The sequence below is a fragment of the Aquarana catesbeiana genome, linkage group LG02 (assembly GCF_042186555.1).
Source record: "Aquarana catesbeiana isolate 2022-GZ linkage group LG02, ASM4218655v1, whole genome shotgun sequence".
Lineage (NCBI taxonomy): Eukaryota > Metazoa > Chordata > Amphibia > Anura > Ranidae > Aquarana > Aquarana catesbeiana.
Genome location: NC_133325.1, coordinates 69,800,972 through 69,821,279, shown reverse-complemented (window position 1 = coordinate 69,821,279; position 20,308 = coordinate 69,800,972). Strand labels below are relative to the sequence as shown.

General features: G+C 42.3%; 1 protein-coding gene across 1 annotated transcript in view; it reads right to left on the bottom strand.

Moving 5' to 3' along the window:
- Window positions 1–20,308, bottom strand: part of PIWIL4 (piwi like RNA-mediated gene silencing 4) — a 400,590-nt gene that overhangs the window by 118,960 nt on the left and 261,322 nt on the right. Inside the window, exon 12 of the mRNA XM_073612470.1 lies at window positions 6,809–6,881. Within this exon, the coding sequence (XP_073468571.1) occupies window positions 6,809–6,881 (73 nt within the window). The remainder of the gene's footprint in view (window positions 1–6,808; window positions 6,882–20,308) is intronic.

Genomic DNA, 20,308 nt, shown 5'->3' with positions numbered 1-20,308 from the left:
CTTCAATTGTCCAAACTGTCCGGATCCAGTCAAGAGGGAATGAGAAAATGAGCATTCATTTTCTTTCCTCCAGTGGGTTGTATAAGATTCAAAATACTCACTTTAGGGAAAGCCCTGACAAAACTTTTAATGGTAGTAAAAACTTAAACTATAACTTCACCCCAAATTTGAATGTGCCCTTCCTATGCTGGCAATTAGGCACAGTCTTGATTGCTGCACAGATGTCCATGGAAATCGCACCCCGAAGTCGCCAAAAGTAGTACAGAAACTACTTTTGGGAATTGGTGCAACGCCACAAATGCGGCATCGCACCGATTCGGACGGTGCCATTGCCGACAATTCCCTCTGATTTGACATGTCAAATCGCATGCCAAATTGTTGTAATGTGAACCTAAGCTTAAACCTATAAATTAAAGGTACCCCCTCCACATTCTGTACTGTAGTAGCTCAGGTACTCTTAGCTGTGAGGACTGTGTTAGCAAGACACTGGAAGGAAAACCAAGCCCCAAACCTATCCGAGGTCATGGCCTTAGTAAGATTAATTTCTCCTACAAATGATTTTTATCCCATAAATCTGGCCATGAAGTGTCCTTTGACAAGGAGTGGAAACCGTGGATAGATTTGTGTAATACCAAATCTACTGCCTGCAAACACAGGTCAAGTAATGACTCTTGACAATGGATTAGTATGTAATGAGACTTTTGTTAAGGTTTGGTAGTTGCGGACTGACTCGAGTGGCATTGACTCTGAATTCTGTTGTGTACTACCAATTGTCTGTGTTTTAACCATTAGTACTGCGCTACCAATATGGCCTCCTTTTGTTATTCCCATATGTTGACCTGCGAGGCAGAAATTCCGAATGCGGATGCCCAATACTTCTTGTATTCTATTACTTTTCTTTGTATTGCATTAAAATAAAAAATAAAATAAAATCATATGTGGTCAGCAGGGTAGACAGTGAGGCAAAATCACAAAGGTACACACAGCAATAAAAAAACTGACAGGGGTTCCAGAATTGTTGGCTAGAGTTTCACACACTGACCATAAATCACTCATTTGCTAGTCATGTCTAACAGACGCCTGAAAATGGCAAAGCTGTAGTCTGTGTAGCATGCAAAAATGACATGTCCCAAATCTGCCAGTTGCTATTCTGGAAACCTACCTTGATATGTATTCTACAGTATGAAGATAATCTTATCTCACAGGAAATGTATAATTTTCATTTTATGTATGTGGTGCCACTAAACTGTTCATGCACGCTGGGCTCCTTTGGAAGCCTTTTCTCCGTACAGGAGAAAAGCATATTTTAAAAAAGTGCAGTAAAAGCTGCAGTTTTCACAAGCCTTTATGTGCATTTAAGAAATAAAAACCAAAAATATCTGCGCTGATATTAATAATAGCAACACAGCTGCTGACATAAATCTCCTGGCAAGAAGATAAAATAACATAAATCACAAAGTGCAGTGCTAAGAATTAATAAAAAGTCCTAATGTTGAGAAAACATGACATAGCAATAAAAACAGTCCAATAGGTATAGGTCCACACAAAGGAAAGTGCTGGGAAGAATCCGTCAACAAGAAGGAAAGGTTCACCCCGACTCTTACTCCAATGAGTGGAATACTTAATCAAAAGCAGTCAAACACACTTGAAAATCCTTCACTTAGATTTCACCATACACATGGGGACATAGATTGCATGAACACCAATAGGATCCTCCTTAGACAGACTCTCATCACATCAAGACATCATGTAAATAAGTATAAAAAAACTTAATTGAGCAGTATTACTGACAAGTACATTTATTAAGAGTACAGCAAAGGCCAGAATACTCACAAACAACGCAGTAAAAAGCGAATTTCAATCCAATAAAAACAACCAATGTTTCCATCCAGTGTGATGGCAGGCTGACATCAGGTGCGTGGCCACGTATACAAGAGTTGCCATATATATATATATATATATATATATATATATATATATATATATATATATATATATATGGCAACTCTTGTATACGTGGCCACACCCCTGATAACACCTGGTTACAACGAAACTCAGTGTGAGGAGTTGGGTTACGTGACGTTGCCAAGCTCGACAGCTGGAGTCTTGATTTACATGGCTCTGGTTTGGCTACATCCTAATTTTTTATTCGTTAGGGGATAGGTATTGGTGTTTGAAAAAAAAGGGAAGGGCGTAAAGGATAGATGTTTTAGTGTGGGGAGAACAAGTAAAAAAAGGTGTGGGAACGAGGGCAAGGTGGCCGCAATGTCAGGTTTTGAAAGGCAAAGTAGGCTTTTCAGAGAGTAGGTCTTTGGTATTCTCAGAAGGTAAAAGAATAGCCCCCACCACATAGCACCTTGTCCTTATGTTGATGGGGACAAGGGCCTCTTCCCCACAACCACAGGCTGCGGTTGTGGGGGTCATGCTTGTAACTGGAGGGCTGCAGCTGCTCACCATTGATCTATGGAGCAATATAATCTTGTTATTTTGAATTGTGAAGAAGGGCTCTTCACAGGAAAGAGCCGCTAGTTCAGAGACACGTCTGACAAATGTAATGGGCACCAGAAAGGCTAATTTGCTGGCAAGAATCTCTAAGGCAATATTCTTGATGGGTTTAAAGGGTGATTTCTGCAGGGCAAAGAGAGCCAAGTTAAGGTCCCAGGGAAGCACAAGGTTCTGCAAAAGAAGGCCTGGTGAGAAACACCTTGAATAAAGCTTTTTATAAGGAAATGAGAAGCCAAAGGCCTTTGGAAAAAGATCGCCAAGTCTGAAACTTGCCCCTTTAGGGTGCTAGATTCTGGTTAAGACCTGTCTGTATGAAGGCCACAATGAGAGGGATTAAAATGACTGTGCTCACATCAGGTGAAAAAAAGATAAACCTACCTGGAAGAAGCTTTTCCTGCTTTTAGCAAGGTAGGAATCACAGACTCAGAAACCCCTTTATCCATTAGGACCTGGGTTTCAAAAGTCGTGCTGGTAAAAACTGAGAATGTGAAGCTGGGTGGAATAAAGGGCCTTGAGATAGCATATCTGACCTGTTTGGAAGAGGCCAGGGAATATTTGCAAGAGGTCTGAATTTGTTTGAGGACCAAGTTCTTCTGGGTCAGTTTGGTGCCAGAAGAACCACTGTCTACCTCTCTTGTTGCATTTTGTAGCGCAGAAGAGACAGAATGCTCAGTGGAGAAAAAGCACAATAGCCTGAACTGAAACTAGGGGATAACTAGGGCATCCAAGGCCAGAGCTAGAAGATCTCTGGTTTCCGGATATAAACAGAGGTAGTTTGGTGTTGTATTTGGAGGCTAGAATATCTATATCCGGAGTCCCCCATTTTTGACATCAGATTGAACATATTTAGATGAAGAGACTATTCCCCCTGGACCCAAGCGCTGGCGGCAGAGATAATCAACCCGCCAGTTGCCCACACCTGGGATGTGGACTGCAGAAATCATTGGACAGCATTTTTCTGTACACTAGAGGATATGGTTTGCTTCCTTCAAGGTAGTCAGACTCCTTGTGTCCCCTTGGTGGTTGAAATAGGCTACTGTAGTGGCATTGTCAGACCGAATTGAGTGTCCCTTCAGAAGAGGGCTCAAGTTCTGGAGGGAAGGCCTGACAACTCAGTTGAACTGTTTAGGATTGGAATACTCCTCTCCAACCTAACAGATTTGCATCTGTTGTAACAACTTTCCAATTGTAGGGAAAAAAGGATTTTTGCACTGTTAAAGAGAGTTAAAATGTGAATGTTTGGCTGGAGAGTTCTTGAATGGAACCGGGTGAAAGGTACTGCCTTGAAGGAGGCAAATATGAAACCCAGAACTCTCATGGACAATCTCTAATGTGGAATTTCTTTTAGATCTCAGCTGTGGAGCATGAATTCTTAGACTCCATACACACTGTTAGATTTTCTGCAGATTTTTGTCTTCAAATTTACCAAAACCATGTAGTGCAAGGGCCTGCCTGATTGCATACAAATTTAAACTCTTAAGGTTATATGGTTTTGGTAAATCGGAAGACAAAAATCTGCAGAAAATCTAATAGTGTGTATGGGGCCTTAGAGAAAGAGCTTTCTTTTCTGGAAGAAAGACCTTTGCCTTGGAAATATCGACAACCAGACCTCGATACTCTAGGTGCATGAAAGGCTGGAGAGCAGAAATTTTGAAGTTGATTACCCCCGCCAAATACCTGAAGGAGCTAAACTGTCTTCTGGACATTTGCTGAGACTTGTAAGGGAGAATAATCCTTCAGGGGAAGGTCATCTAGACAGCCTGTTATCTGGATACATTGAGTTGTGAGAAAGGCAAGAAAGGATGCCAAGATCTTTGTGGACACCCTTTGAGTAGAGGACAGGCAAAAATTAATGCGAAAAAAAATTGAAGTGGTCATAAGCCACTGCAAAGAGTAGAAACCACTGATGAGGTGGGTAAATGGGAACATGTAGATATGCATCTTAGATAACTACAGATGCCATGTGTTCCTCTAGTTTATTCCATTTGAAACTTTGTGAAGGAATGTGTTGAGGGATTTTAAGTCCAGGATGGATACCTCCACTGGGCTTTGGCACTGTGATCAAGTTTTATAGAATCCCTTGATCCTGCCTTGTGATGGTACTGGCACATCGACTCTATTTGACAAGAGGAGGTACAGGGCCTTCTGCAAATCAGACTTCTGTTAAACAGTTTCTGGATGATTTGAAAGAAAAAAAGTGGTGAGACGGTAGAGTTTTGAACTTTATCTTGCATCTTTTTGAAACCACTGGTAGAACCCACAGGTCTGGGATGTCTGTGACCCAGAGAGATGCAAACTGAAAAAGACTTCCCCCTCACTATTAAAAGTGAGGGCAAATCTATATTGTGAAGAGCGCTTTGGGGAAAGCTTGGTGTTTTTTGGGGGGGCCAAACTTTGTGCTGAAAAGGATGGAACTTGTTGAAAGTGAAGCCTGGGAAAAGCATAAAGGTGCTCTACGTTTAAAGTAGCTAGGAGCCCCTAAGAAAGGGGTTCTTGGCACCTTTCTATAAGGAAGCAAAACCTTCTCATCTGTGACCTCTTTTATATAATAGTCAAGTGCCCCACCAAATAGACACCTTCCTTCAAATGGCATACGTGTGAGGACTGAAATCAGCACTGAAAAAGTAGCGCTATAAAGTGTGCTAAATACCTACTTCAAAAAATGTGTCCTGAATGTCCCAAAGCAAAGGCAATCACCTGGAGCTGGAATTCACTGGCCACTTTATTTACAAACTGAAGCATGCTCCTATCATTTAGGAGCATTGTTTTTATTTAACACTTTTAAAGTAGAACATTGTACTGGTGCACAGCTTCACAAGTTTTAGGCATGTCCCAAGCAGGTTAAGAGGATTTGTGTATTTTTAATGTAGCCATTTTAAATCTCTTTTAGCCCAGGTTCACACTACTGCGATCACAGACATCGCATGTGATTCGCATCTGCACGGCCGATCACATGCAATGTCTGTGAGATGCGAGTTCAGCCATACAGTTGTATGGCTGAACTCGCATTAGATTCGCAGAAAAAAAGTGCAGGGACTTCCCCTCCCACGCAAAAATCGGATCGCATGGGTGTTCTCAGCTATGCGATCTGATTCCTGTGCGAGTTTACAGTTCGCACTGCGAACTGTGGACCAATCTGGGGGTGTCATTACCAATGTAATCACACCTGCAGCAGTTCGCAGAAGGCAGTGTAAACTGCCTGCGGGAGAGGAGCGATGCGGGAACCAGCGCTGTAGTTGCTCTGGTTCCCGCATCGCATCAGTGTGAACCTAGGCTAAAAGTCCCTCCCTCTGCTAAAAGATATTCTTTGAAAAACAAATTTTGCATTAGTACATGTCCCTCATGGTAGTGCCCAGTTATTCGTGCCCTTAAGGCTGCATTCACACCCAAGCGTATCGTTTTCAAACGTTTTTGCAGAGTTTTTGTACAGGTGGTTTTAAGGTCCAAAGGTCACCAATGTAAAAATCAGTGAAACACCTGTATTCTGCTTAAAAAGAAGCTTGTGTACTTTTTGAGCTTCAGGTGACAGAACACTCAGATGTGAACAGGGGCCATTTAAATGAATGGGATTTTGCTTGTTGGGCGTTTTGGAACTTTAGAGATGAGCATTTTACGAGCTTTTTGACAAGCTGAAAACAATCAGGTGTGAAAGCAGCCTTAACGAAAGGCTTGCAAGCTGGTCTTGAAAAGGCCAGAAAAAAAATGACCAAAATTCACCCCTCATAGACTTCAACGTTATGTTCTCTATATATTTTTGGCTTAATGTACCTATATTTTTCAGTTGGTATAGAATTTTAACAGCTATAGTCTTGCTGGATGTGCAAGGTACAAAGACAGCTGAGCTGGCACACTATACATTTATTTTTGAGGAATATGTTTGGCTTTCATAGTGATCACATGATCAGAAACCATACTGATTGGTTCCAGGTTGTTGTTACCCGACTCAAACTCAAACGTGAGCGGGAATGCTGAAAATATATGAGCAGACAATGAAAAGCCCAAAAGAATCTGCCCATAAACCAATGTCAATTTTGGGAAGTGCTGACTAAGGATGAGCTCCGGCGTGTTCGCATGCTGCACGTGCCGATCCCGCCAGGAAGTCGGCACGGCGCAGCGCTAATCACAGGCAGTGAGACATTTCCCGAGCTCTGCAGCCACACATCGGGAAATGTCTCACTGCCTGTGATTAGCGCTGCGCCGTGCCGACTTCCTGGCGGGATCGGCACGTGCAGCATGCGAACACGCCGGAGCTCATCCTTAGTGCTGACCATTAGCTTGAATATCTCCATAATATAACACATACCATTTGAAGATCTCGATGCACAAGTTGCTGCAGAGCACGCGTAAAGGCAGCCGTGCTTTCATCTACTTTTACTCTACAAGACAAAATAAAGCTAAAAGTTATAAGAATACAAAATAACAGCTCGAAGAACACAGATAAAAGTATGTAAAACAAAAATGTAATATACTTCAATTTACCAGTCCTTTGAAATAATGCCTACACTTCCTTTTTTTGTTCACCTGGTGATCCTTCCACTAACACACTTTCTGTCCTAGGCTGACAACATTCACTTACTATACGGTGTTTAAGGGTCCTTTCACATGGGAGATGTCTGCCATCTTTTCAGGTGGATCTGGTTGGAAGGTCCATGCACTCCTATGGTTCAGCGGGTGTAAACAGACTTTTGTCTGTTTGCACCTGCCTACCAACAGGTCCAATCTGCCCCCCCCCAAAATATATGGAGGACTGCATCCTCTTGTTTGGGTGGACTGGATTGAAGGCAGCCGGGTGTAAACAGACAGCGGAGTCAATTTACTGGCAACCACCAATATTGTCTGTGCTCGCTCTGAACTGAGTGGACACGGACCTGTCATCTGCCCCGCTCTGCTGGACTCAGCGGGGGATCAATGGACAGATCCCCTGCAGATTGGAACGGAAGGCGCACATGTGAAAAGGCCACTAGGAGGTGTAGCATTGTGTTGGTCTGCAAAAAAAAATAAAATAAAAAAACTAAATAAAAACAAAACTAATAAGAGTGCAAAAGAGACAGTGGACACAGAAATCACCACACAAGATTTTTGACATGATCAACGGGTTTGTTTTGCACTTATCGAACAGATATAACATAATCTCAGAAGAATTGTGACCCCTTACCTATTAAACTACAATTCTACCTCTGTTTTACAGTAAAATAAATATCATAAAATAAGCAAACCCAAATTCCTTAATGCTGCCGCTTTAAATATATTCAATATCACAATAAACTCACCAGTAGTAAATAGTTAAATAGCGGCGCCGTCAAACTATATCGTTAAAAAATGTATTATATGTGAAGCAATTATTACACCAACAATGCAAATAACATGACAAAACATGTAAAAGACATCTAAAATTAAGTTGAACATAAAACACAAGATCACCCTGTGATATAATGTGAAGTGGCACAAGAAATACGGTAGGTGTCATAAATAAAGTACATACAAGAGTCCAATTAAACTTCCATAAAACATTTGTGTTGTTGTGAAACTCTTCACTAATTACATGCAGTCCTCACACCACACCTCTGGTCTCCTCTTTCCCAACAGATTTGCACTCACCAGATCAATTTGCCTCGCATTCTCATGCTTGGCAACTTGCGCTTATAATCATATGGTTAATTATTTCCAACCACGGAAATCTCCAGGATGTATTCCACCAACCCACAATGAGAATCCATAAAGGAAAAGACAAAGGAGAGTTCCGATAGTATAATATGTAAAACCACCTTTATTAAAACTGCACACATCTCTCATCAAACTCACATGTTATGAAATGTACAAAAGCCTTGAGATGCAATCACCCCCTCACTATTAATGAGCAGCACCTAGTAGCCAGGTAAACAACCAAATTGCATCTCACCCAACCACCAGCTCCCTGCACAGGGATCGTTACTTCTGGTTGGGCGTGACACGTCATGTCCTGATGCGTTTCGTCATCAAGAGTTCGTCCAGGGAATCCCAGGGAAGCTTCTTAAAATAGACTCACGTTTAAGTGTGCACAAAATGGTGCACACAGATAAAAGCATGTGCACGTGGACTCTAGCCCCTTAAGGAGCATAAAATATCGCTGAATATACACTTCTTGGATCATGGAAGGGTCCTTGATAAAGTCACATGATGAAACATGTTGGGGCAGAGCCAAGGACATCATATATGATCCAGGAAGTGTATGCTGTTCCTTAAAGGACCAGAGTCCACCTGCACATGCTTTTATCTTTGTGCACCATTAAACGCGAGTGTATTTTAAGAAGCTTTTAATAAATCTTTTTCAAGCTTTTATGGTTGTTTTGCACGATGGTTCCTTTCTTGTTCCTTAGAGCACATGTACCTAACCTTTAAACAATGGATTTATATACACCAGCTGACCTTCCAAGCCTCATCCTAGTGAAGTAACCGGTGGGGGAATATCAGGATAGGAGTTGGTCCCAACTCTACAAGGCATTGGCATTACACCTATATTTATTAGGTCAAATCTTTGAGGTGAGCTGCCATCCTTACTGGGGAAGGACTCACGTGGTGTTATAAAGGAAATGTGCACTTTATCAAGCAGTGCAGCGTAAATCTTATTCAAATAAATACAATATAATGTGACTATGAAGTGCTCACAAATATTGAAAATCAGTGTAATAACACACATAAAACATGAAAAATAGTGACATTCGTGTGAATGGTAATACTTAAAAGTTGTGAATAGCTATAATCATGAACAAGTGAGTATCGCACATGCTCACAACATGTGTGGGCCGAAAGTGCAGTCCAAATGTAAAAGATAATAAAGTGAACCGGTCCAATTAGGCGTGTGAAATGGATGATCAAAAAATGATAATCAGAGAAATGATGAATAAGTCCCGAAGATAAAGAGTCACTACAGTGGAAGGGTCTACCACCAATAAGACAAGAGGGGGCTTACACTTGGACCCAATTAGCTTATACCAAATGGGTCTATACAGGCGGTGGTGTTAAACACCTGGTAAAGAGTCGCCACTCCGATTATCACCGGAAAAATTTTAAACCGCTTGAGAGAAGTTTAATTTAAAATAATGTAGAACACTGGAGACAGGAGACAATGGCATAATCAGGACCAGGAGTGTACGCATTTCATCTTAAACACTGCTGTGTTTAGGGTTTTTGCTACATATTTAGGCTGTATATCTCTATAGCATCCATAGAGAGTGACAACATTTTTGCATATATCACTTACACTGGTTTGCAGCGTATTTAACCCCTAGGGGGTATTTATATTTTTTAAATATTTGTTTGGTCTCACTGGACAGTTTTTGTTTTTTACACATTGTATTCACATGGATACTATTTTTGAGTTTTTTTGCCCACCTTATGGAATAGTTTTGTATAGGGTGTTTTGCACTAATATTTTAGCTGCAGGCATCATCCCGGTACCGTTTTTTAGAGCAGGCCATTGGCTTTTTAGTGATAACAACTGATGTGGCTAAAAGCCGTTCGGCTGTTATCCTAAAGGAGTGGGAGGGGACATCCCCCCCTCCCGCCGCTCTTCCCAGGCCTCCCGTCCCACCGAGAGACCCGATCCAGGATCCGGTACTTCCACCGGCTAGGCTGGGACTGGAACAAATCCGGAAACGGTTTTGATCTAGTCTCCTATGTAAAAACACGGAAGCGACGTCACTTCCGGTTTACTCTGCTGCCAATGGCGCAGATTTTTAAAAAATTACAGTAATCAGAATTGCCGTTTTTGGCGATCTGAATAGTTTTAAGTGCAAAGGAGGGATCAGGGAGTCGATCCCTCCATAAAGAGTACCTGTCACCACCTATTACTGTCACTTGTGACAGCAATAAAAGTGATCATCATGTTTTTTTTAAGGGACAATGTAAATAAATAAGAAAAACATATTTTTTAAAGTGCCCCCCCGTCCCCACGTAGCAAAGAAAACGCATGCGCAAGTCGCGCCAGCATATATAAACGGTGTTCAAATCACATATGTGCAGGGCTGCAACTAACGATTATTTTCATAATCGATTAGTTGGCCGATTATTGTTTCGATTAATCGATTAATCGGTTAATAACCTTACAAAAAAGTGTGGTGTATAATTTAGTTAATATGTAAAGTTTTAAAAAAAAGGACATTTATTCCTAAATATCTCTATACGCAGGGGTAAATATAAAATAACCAACTATATGGTTAGGGAGTAAAATCTTTAATCCACTCTGAGAATAACAGACAGAAGAGATATACTGTATATACTATTAGAGGAGATATACTCTATATACTATTAGAGGTTGAATCTTGTAAATATCAACAGACTCAGATCAAATTTTTTTATTTAAAAAAAAAAAAAAAAAAAAGTTCTAGACTGTTTTGCAGATTTTCAAACAGAACTGTAATATTACATGCTTTTCTGCAGCTTCTCCATTGAAGTATATTGAACCAAAAAAGCACTGTTTTGCATTGAAAAAGGTCCTTGACCCTTTCCAAATACACAGCAGCTGAAAAAATGCATAGATGTGAACGTTAAGTGAACTGTAGTGCATTTCTGCAAAAAGCACCAAAAAATCACATGGGTGGGAACCAGGCCTAAGACATTTAGTAACATAATGGAGTTAAAAAAAAAAATTAGCCCTTCGTTTTTTTACTGTGCAACAGTGAAAGTAATGTTTACAGTAGAGATTATTTGCTCTTTTTGTACTATAAAGGGCTAATTTTAGCTTTTTTTAACCCCATTATGTTACTGGCCGATTAATCGATTATGAAAATAGTAATCGATTAATTTCATAATCGATTAGTTGTCGATTAATCGATTAGTTGTTTCGGCCCTACATATGTGGAGGTATCCCTGCGAATGTCAGAGCGAGAGCAATAATTCTAGCAAAAGACCTCCTCTGTAACGCTAACCTGGTAACCGTTAAATTTTTTTAAAGCGTTGCCTATGGAGACTTTTAGGTACCATAGTTTGTCGCCATTCCATGAGTGTGCGCAATTTCAAAGCATGACATGTTGGGTATCTATTTACTCGGCGCAACATCCTCTTTCACATTATACACAAAATTGGGCTACCTTTACTGTTTGGTTTTTTTTAATTCATGAAAGTGTTTTTTTTCCCAAAAAAAATTGTGTTTAAAAGACCGCTGCGCAAATACTGTGTGACATAAAATATTGCAACGATCGCCATTTTATTTTCTAGGGTCTCTGCTAAAAATATATATATAATGTTTGGGGGTTCTAAGTAATTTTCAAGCAAAAAGCACAAATTTTAACTTGTAGAAAAAAATTGTCAGAAATAGGCTTATGCCGCGTACACACGATCGGAAATTCCGCCAGCAAAAGTCCGATGTGAGCTTTTGGTCGGAAATTCCGACCACGTGTATGTTCCATTGGACTTTTGCTGGCGGAATTCAGGTTCTCTATTTTTCCGTTGGAAAAAGTTCCTATTGGAAATTCCGTTCGTCTGTATGCAATTCCGACGAGCAAAAAAACACGCATGCTCAGAATCAAGTATGAGACGAAAGCGTTCGGTTTGGATTAGCAGAAGGAGCCCAAAGGGTGGCACGCTTCATAAGGAACTTCCCTTTTCTAGTGCCGTCGTACGTGTTGTACGTCACCGCCTTCTTGACGGTCGAAAGTTCAGAGAACTTTTGTGTGACCGTGTTTATGCAAGCCAAGCTTGAGCGGAATTCCGTTGGAAAAACAATCCAAGGTTTTTCCGACGAAAATTCCGATCGTGTGTACGCGGCATAATGCATGAAAGGGTTAAAAAATAGTTGGAAGTTTGGAGCTTGGGACAAGAGATCGGGTCGGACCAGTAGGGTCCACAGACAAAGTTACAATGTTGACACACCACATTCTCCATGGCCAGGTTGGGGTGATCAGAATCACCAAAATACCTTCTACCTGAAAATGCATAAATTAGGCAGAACTGATCCCACGGCATCACCAGAGCATCCACAGTAAACATTCAGGGGTTCCTGGTCCTGGATATGAATCTGTCTATCTTTGCATTGAACCTGGATGCCAGAAGATCCAAATCAGGGTTCCCCACCTTTGGCAATATTCCTTGAGTGAAGAGCCCACTCACCCAAACTCAGTTGACAGCTGAGAAAATCCGACTGCCAGTTTTTCTACACCGGGAATATGGACGACAGACAGGCCGGGAACATGAAGTTACACCCACAAGACAAGATGGCATCCACTTCCTCCTAAGCAGCCCAACTTCTGGTGTCTGCCTGATGAGAAAAGCATGACACCATAGTGGCGTTGCCTGTGTCAGGAACTGGATCTAAACCTGCAACCTCTACTGTGTCTGGCAGTATCTCTTCTTGCTGAGCCACCTAAGATGCTGGACAGCTCCCTGGAATTCACTGAAAAATTTGAGATTTATTCATTCTGTCATAAGATTGTCTTCTAGACAGCCATGTTGGCCTCAATTCATTTCCAGGTTCATTTTTATCATCTTGTATTGACCTGGGTCAAGCAATGGTCAAGGATGTTGTCTGAATGTACAATCCTGTCTCAGAGGAAATTCCTAGGGGCCACAACTTCCAAGACATTCTTGAGGCTCATCAAAGAGATGAGACTGGCCCATTTCCTTTGTACCTCAATTACAAGAACAGCTTTTGGACTCAAGCACATTGCGCCTCTATGTACCTGAACCGGTTCGGGTAGAAGCCCTCACGACTCTAAACTTGTTGGCCATTTTGGGGCTTCTAAAATGGAAGAACTTTTATCATGTTCCTTTCAGTGGCCTGGTTACAAGAAAGAGGTAAAAAAAACTCTGCAACCTCTGATCTGACCTGTGCAGGCAGTAAGACACCCCGTTCTTCTTCTTTTGGGGTTGCTCTAGCCACTCCCTGTTAAATCAAAACTATAGGGGTCAATTTCAATGGGCTTTGTGGTCATTCTTCCTCCCTCGAAAGAGATGACCACAATCTTGGTAGACGTCTCACTAAGATGGCTCATTTAATGCCTGTTAAGAGGGTAACAAACTGCAGAGTTGATAGTTTGAGAAGTCTATAAACTACATGGAAATCCTGATGATGTGGTGTCTGACAGAGGTGTACAGTTTACTTAGAAATTTTGAAAAGCCTTTGCTCAGTTTTAGGTGTAACAGGTAATCTCTTCTGCTTTTTATCTTCTAAATGGTCAGACCTAGAGGACAAATCAAACTTTAGAGCAGTACATTCGATGTTATCTTCAGAATGACTGGGGGCCATCTTTATATGGCGGAGTTTGCTTATAACAATTCTAAACATAGCTCCACTTCCCAAAGCCCTTGTTTCTTAAATACTAGGTATAAGTTTGTTTTTACTCCTGATCTCCCAATTTCAGCTCCAATGCCTGCTTTTACCAACAGATTAACTACATTACAGGAGATTCAGGATAAACTGACAGATACTTTGAATTTTCCTTGAGATGCATTACATAGACTAGAGATCACTGCCATTACATCCCTTTTAAAAATCAAAGCTGGCACATTTGCTCCCTTCAGCCCCCTTAAATATTGGTGCAAAATTTTATTTTTCTCTCAGCAAGGTCAATATTAAAATATCAGAGGGCAAAAAAAGGGAGAAAGGATGACTAGCACAAAACAAAGTAGGATAGTGGGAAAGATATAAAATAAGCCATTTACTAGAATCCAGTTTAAAGAAAGTTTTACCTCCACTGGCCTGAGCAAACGTACCTAGGTAATGCAAAACAAACTACTGTGTGCAGGGGCCCCAAGGGCCACACAGGTTGCAAAGGGTTGCATGTGGCCCCTGAGCTGCAAGTTGGGCACCCCCAGGGGACTAAGATTAAAGACATATTACTGTTCTGTTTGGGAGACTGACAAGAGTTTTAACACTGGATATTTCTTTAACCACTTCCTGCCCAGCGTTTAGCAGAATGACGGTTGGGCTGTGGTTTTGTTGGCACATTGATTATCAGCACAGACCCCATCAGCTGCCAGTCTGTGTCCCATCAAGAACACTTGTCAGTGGCCATCAAAATGCCAATCAGTGCCCATAACAGTGCCCCATCAGTAATGCCTGTCAGTCCTCTTCAGATGCCAATCAGTAATGCCTGTCAGTAGCTGCTCAACAGTGCTGCCTATCCAGTGCCCATCAATGCCGCCTATCAGTGCCCATCAGTGTCACCTATCAGTGCCCATCGGTGTAACCTATCAGTGTCACCTATCAGTGCCCACTCATCAGTGCCACCTCATCAGTGCCCATTAGTGCAGCCTCATCAGTGCCGTCAGTGAAGGAGAAAACAAAATTTTATAACATTAACGAAGAAAACTATTTTTTCTTCAAAAATGTTGGTCTTTTTTAGTTTGTTTAGCAAAAAATAAAAACCCCAGTGGTGATAAAATACCACCAAAAGAAAGCTCTATTTGTGGGAAGAAAATGATAAAAATTTAGTTTGGGTACAGTGTTGCGCAATTGTCATTCAAAGTGTGACAGCGCTGAAAGCTGAAAATTGTCCTAGGCAGGAAGGGGCAAAGTGCCTGGTATTGAAGTGGTTAATGAGGAGATCTCTTACTAAGGCATAATTAAAAGAGTCCCATACAATTGCAGCAGAATCCCGATTTATCAAAATAAACTCTTCCAGCCTGGGCAGTAAAGGATCTGTTTCAGGGAAAAGAGTAAGTCAGAAAGGGTTACATTTTCAACCTCCTGGATTCAATTGATTACCCAAGACAGTCCGGATCAGTAAAGGGGAGTAGCTGGGAAGACTTGTAGGCAGCAACATACAGTCAGATAATGTGGAGGCCAAAAACTTATTTCTCAAGGTCAGATCAATTCTGGAAAAGGTCATGTAGGTTTTAGAGAAGTATGAGAATTGAGCTTTAGTAGGATGACAAAGCCACCAGAGATCTATGATGCCCAATTCCATTGACAATTTATCTAAAATGGAGTCATGCAAGGGTCCTGGGGTAGTGCAAGTAGAAAACCTATCCACCAAAGGAAACATGGCCCTGTTAAAGTCACCCAATAATAGTGTAGGCAATTCGTGTTTGCCCACCCAGAATAAATAAAGCAATTAAGTACATCAGGAGTATACGCTGAAGGCACATACACATTCACATTTACACAAGGTACATTATCAGTGCATGTAAAAAAATATATATTTACTGTGCATATCTATTTTAGCTTGTTTACACAGAAAGAGATTCCTGTAAACTAAAATATTGGTTACATAGTGTCTTTTACAAAGGTGTTAGACAGCTAGCTTTCTATGTATTTATTGTATGGGGTTATTCCCCTTTGCTTTCTCGGTTATTCCCACAAAAAGCACACAGCACATTGGTCCATTTAAGACGATTCTCCAAGTCATCCAACTTGGTAGCTCCAACAGCCCGGTTGGAGTATGTTGTCCCTCCATACAGGTGCCATTGTATCTTCCAGCACACCTACCCTGCTCTCCAATGCACTGATTCTTTCTCTGACTCTTTGTATATCATGGTGGAGGAAGGATAGGTCCTCTTTAGTGCCATTCAATTGGGTTTGATGTTTAAAAGATAAGTTCACTTTTGTTCAACTTTTTTTCCTTTTTGAACTTAGATTTGAGGCCTAAAGGCACTCACCTTACTGACACCACGATAAAAGCCTCCCTTCTCTCTAGCCTTCCGCGAAATCCATCCTTTCCTTTCCTGAACTGTTTGCCAGCTGCCGCCCCCTCCCGCTTTCAAACCTATCTTTCTCCTCCTCCTTCCCAATTTTTCAACTTCGCGCTGCACTCGGTTTTGTGTGTATTGTAGTGATGCCTAATATTGGTCATCCCCTTCTGTATACAAAACAGTTTTGGACTCTGATGTTTGTCCAGTCTTGTATTTTTGAATATTTAAAAAAAAAAAAAAAAAACATTTAAACTGGGATAAATCAGTTCTTTTACCAATGGACCCTCTGATGACTAACTTGCCAATTTCTGCCTCTCGAATAGCGGTAGTTTCTACATTTAAATATTTGGGTGTACAAGTTACATCACAAGTAAAAGCATATGTGGAGAGAAATTTAGACCCTTTGCTTAAGCGGTTTAAACAAAAGGAGAAGGGGGCGTGGCCTAGTGCATGGAGTGAGCAGACGTGTCCGGCTGGAGCTCCCGCACACACCGGACGTTCCGAGGCTCGTACCGCTTCACAACTCAAGCCGACAGGTTGATAATGGGGAGGAGAGGTGGGGGAGACACCCAGCACACCCCTGATCCACAAAAAGAGGGGGATATAGACAGATTTTTCACCCGACTGGGGTCTAAACACCGCACCCCCCCCTCATCCAAGATGGCGCCGACCCGCTCCTCAGGCTCACATGCAGGCTCACAGGGAGCTGCTTCACAGCGCTCCACACCTCACACCAGAAACAGACAGCGTGCCAGATCCCCTGCAGACTCAGAGAATGAGTCAGTCCGATCGGCTTGTCACTCCCCAGATTCCCACAGATCATTAACTAGCTGGGATATGGAGGCCTACATCAAGGCCCTCCCAAACAAACATGATTTTGAAGCCTGTGTACAGAGAATGGAACGCTCATATAAGCAGGAAATAGCAGAGCTGCGCAGAGATGTCACTAACAGGCTGGAAGAAGTTGAGCACAGTGTAGAAGAGACTGTTTCCACTTTGCAAACCCATGAATCCATTCTGCATGAGCACACCCTGCAAATACAACAATTAATATATCATCAGGATGACCAAGAAAATAGAGCCAGACGTAACAATATACGCATCCGCGGCCTTCCTGAATCCGTGGAAACCAAAGACCTGGCCCCTGTGATTATAGCCATTTTCAATGAGATGCTGCAAAAAGACAAGGATGCCCCCCTGGAACTGGATCGGGTGCACAGAGCTCTGGGCCCTAGAAACCCCAATCTGGAACACCCCAGAGACGTTATCTGTAGAGTACATTTCTACGCGGTCAAAGACGCCATTATGCAAGCTGCACGTACCCAAGAATCCATCTTCTTCAATGGCACTCAAGTAACCTTGCTTCCAGATATATCTAAGCTGACCCTGGACATGCGTCGAGCTCTGAAGTCCCTTACTGGAGCTCTTCAGGCAAAACACATCAAATATCGCTGGGGTTTCCCGTTTAACTTGTCTGCATCTCATGAAGGAAAATCAGCAACATTTCGCACACTGGGGGATTTACCAAAGTTCCTAGGAACATTTGAGCTACCTCAGATCCCGTTACCAGACTGGCCACTTCATGCAGCAACCCCTGGATTTCAGACCAATACAGGCTGGCAGAAAGAATCCAAGAACAATAAACGTTCAAAAGCTGAAGCTTCCAAATCGACTGCTGGCTGAATCCCTCCCCTCCACTTCTTGATTAACCACTTTTTCTCCACAGGTCTCCAACCAGTGATGTCGTCCCGGTTCCTAGTTATGTTGGGACTTTAAATAGATATATTGTTTTTGCACTATTGATTGCACTGACAGATGTTATACAATTCTACTTTGCACTATAGTAATGTGTTAGGTTTATACATAATGGCTACGCCTGTCGCCACCTACTTCCCTTTCCCTCCCCCCCCCCCTCCTCTTGTTGATAATTGGTTATACTTGACCTGTCTACAGCTAAGCAATAGACCCTCACTGCGGTCATCAGGCAAGGGACTTCCCCGGGGTCCCCCCCTGGGGTGGCCCTCAAGAAGTTAGTTTCATAGAATATGAGAGGCAGTAGGGGATCCTGAGCTACTAAGTTAATTTATAAAAATGTTACAGTTGCCCGATGTGTGCGGGCTCCTCCGTGCGCTGATACGTACCCCCTCTTAGGTTTTCTCAGCACCCCTAACGGGCTTTGCTGACTTGTTGGTTACAACACTATAGTTAGGTAGGCCTTATTGGCCTTCTTCTCCTTACTCCTTTTCTTTTCTTCTCCTCTTACCTTCGTCTTCTCTAACCCCCTTTTTTTCTTTTGCTCCCTATGTTCGCCACTGGATGGCGACCTCCCCTCCTCTTTTCCCTTCCCTCTTTCCCATGCTCTTGGGCAGCGGACCTTACTCTTATCCAACCTGACACTTCATTTAAAGTTCCCCTCTCATGGCAAGGCAACCCTCCTTGAAAGTATCCTCTTTGAATTGTAGGGGCCTCAATACCCCGGAGAAGAGACGTCAAATTTTGTACCACTTTCATAAATTACGTACGCAAATTCTACTTCTCCAAGAGACCCACTTTAGATCTGACACAATCCCGCAATTCCTACATAAGCAATACCCCACTTGGTTCCACAGTACTAACCCAAAAGCTAAGTCCAAAGGGGTTTCTATTGCATTCCATGCCACGTTCACACCAGATGTGCTAGACTCTTATATAGATCCACAAGGGAGATATGTTTTCCTCAAATTATCATACTTGAATGTGATATACACGGTCATTAACGTATATTCTCCCAATCAGGACCAACTGAAATTTCTCTCCTCGGTTACATCACGTCTAAAACGTTTCAGCACGATCAACATGATCCTGGGAGGGGACCTTAATGCTGCCTTGATACCCCGTCTCGATACTTCAACCGGTAAGTCCTCTGTTTCCCCAGCTTCTCTGACCAAAATCCGAACAATCCTTGCGGAGCTTTCCTTGGTGGACGTGTGGAGAGTTCTTCACCCCTCTACCAGGGGCTACACATACTATTCCCCTGCACATTCCTCGTACAGTAGGTTGGACTACATTTTTATTTCACAAACATTATTGGATTATTACCCGGACACTTCTATAGGCCTTACTCTTTGGTCTGACCACGCCCCTATTCACCTGAGCTTAGGGAGGATTCCGTCTGGTAAAGCCAGAACCTCCTGGAGACTTAACGATAATCTATTATTTGACTCAGTGTGCGTACAGGACATCATACAGACCATTAAAAGCTTTGTTACAGATCACGCACATGACGATACCAACCCACTTATAAAATGGGAAGCGCTTAAATGTGTCCTCAGGGGCAAATTTATCCAACACGGTTCCAGACTAAAACGCGAACGTACGGTAGACATTGCACGCCTCCTCGCTTCCATTAATGCATTGGAAGATTCACATAAACGAAACCCTGACATGGCCACTCACTTAGACCTGACTAATGCCAGGAGAGACCTCCTGCGAATTTTTGCGGAACGCTCCCTGATAGCAAAAAATAAGGGACGCTTTGTTCATTACTCCCAAGCCAATAAATGCGGTAAGCACTTAGCAAACACACTGCACCCCCGTCAACTCAGGAAACCTATTCCCTTTATTAATTCAGCTACCAAAGGGAAATGAATGAATAACTCAGCAATAGCGGAGGAATTCCGCCAATACTATGCTTCTCTTTAAAATCTTCCCTCACAGACGCCGACCTTTAAATCCCATGGAGGTGCACCTCCACAGGATCTATCGTACATTCTAGAAACCGCCCTCCCCACCATTCCTTCTTCCGACTTGGAAGAAATGGAATCTGCTCTTTCTGACACAGACTTTATACAGGCCATAAAAAATCTCAAATCTGGCAAAAGCCCTGGTCCAGATGGGTTTTCCCCGCGTTTTTATAAGACATTCCCACTATTATTATCACCTCTCCTAGCAAAGGCGTTCTCAGCGATAGATGGAAATGTAGCCCCCTCTGCAAGCCTTCTCCAAGCCCAAATTGTAGTAATCCCGAAACCGGACAAAGACCCCTCTGCATGCTTTAATTACAGACCAATATCCCTATTAAATATTGACTTGAAGCTCTTCGCCAAGATTCTTGCCAACCGAATATCACCATTTCTACCCAACATTATACATAGAGATCAAGTGGGTTTTGTCCCTGGTCGTGAAGCTAGGGACAACACCACCAAAACCATTCACC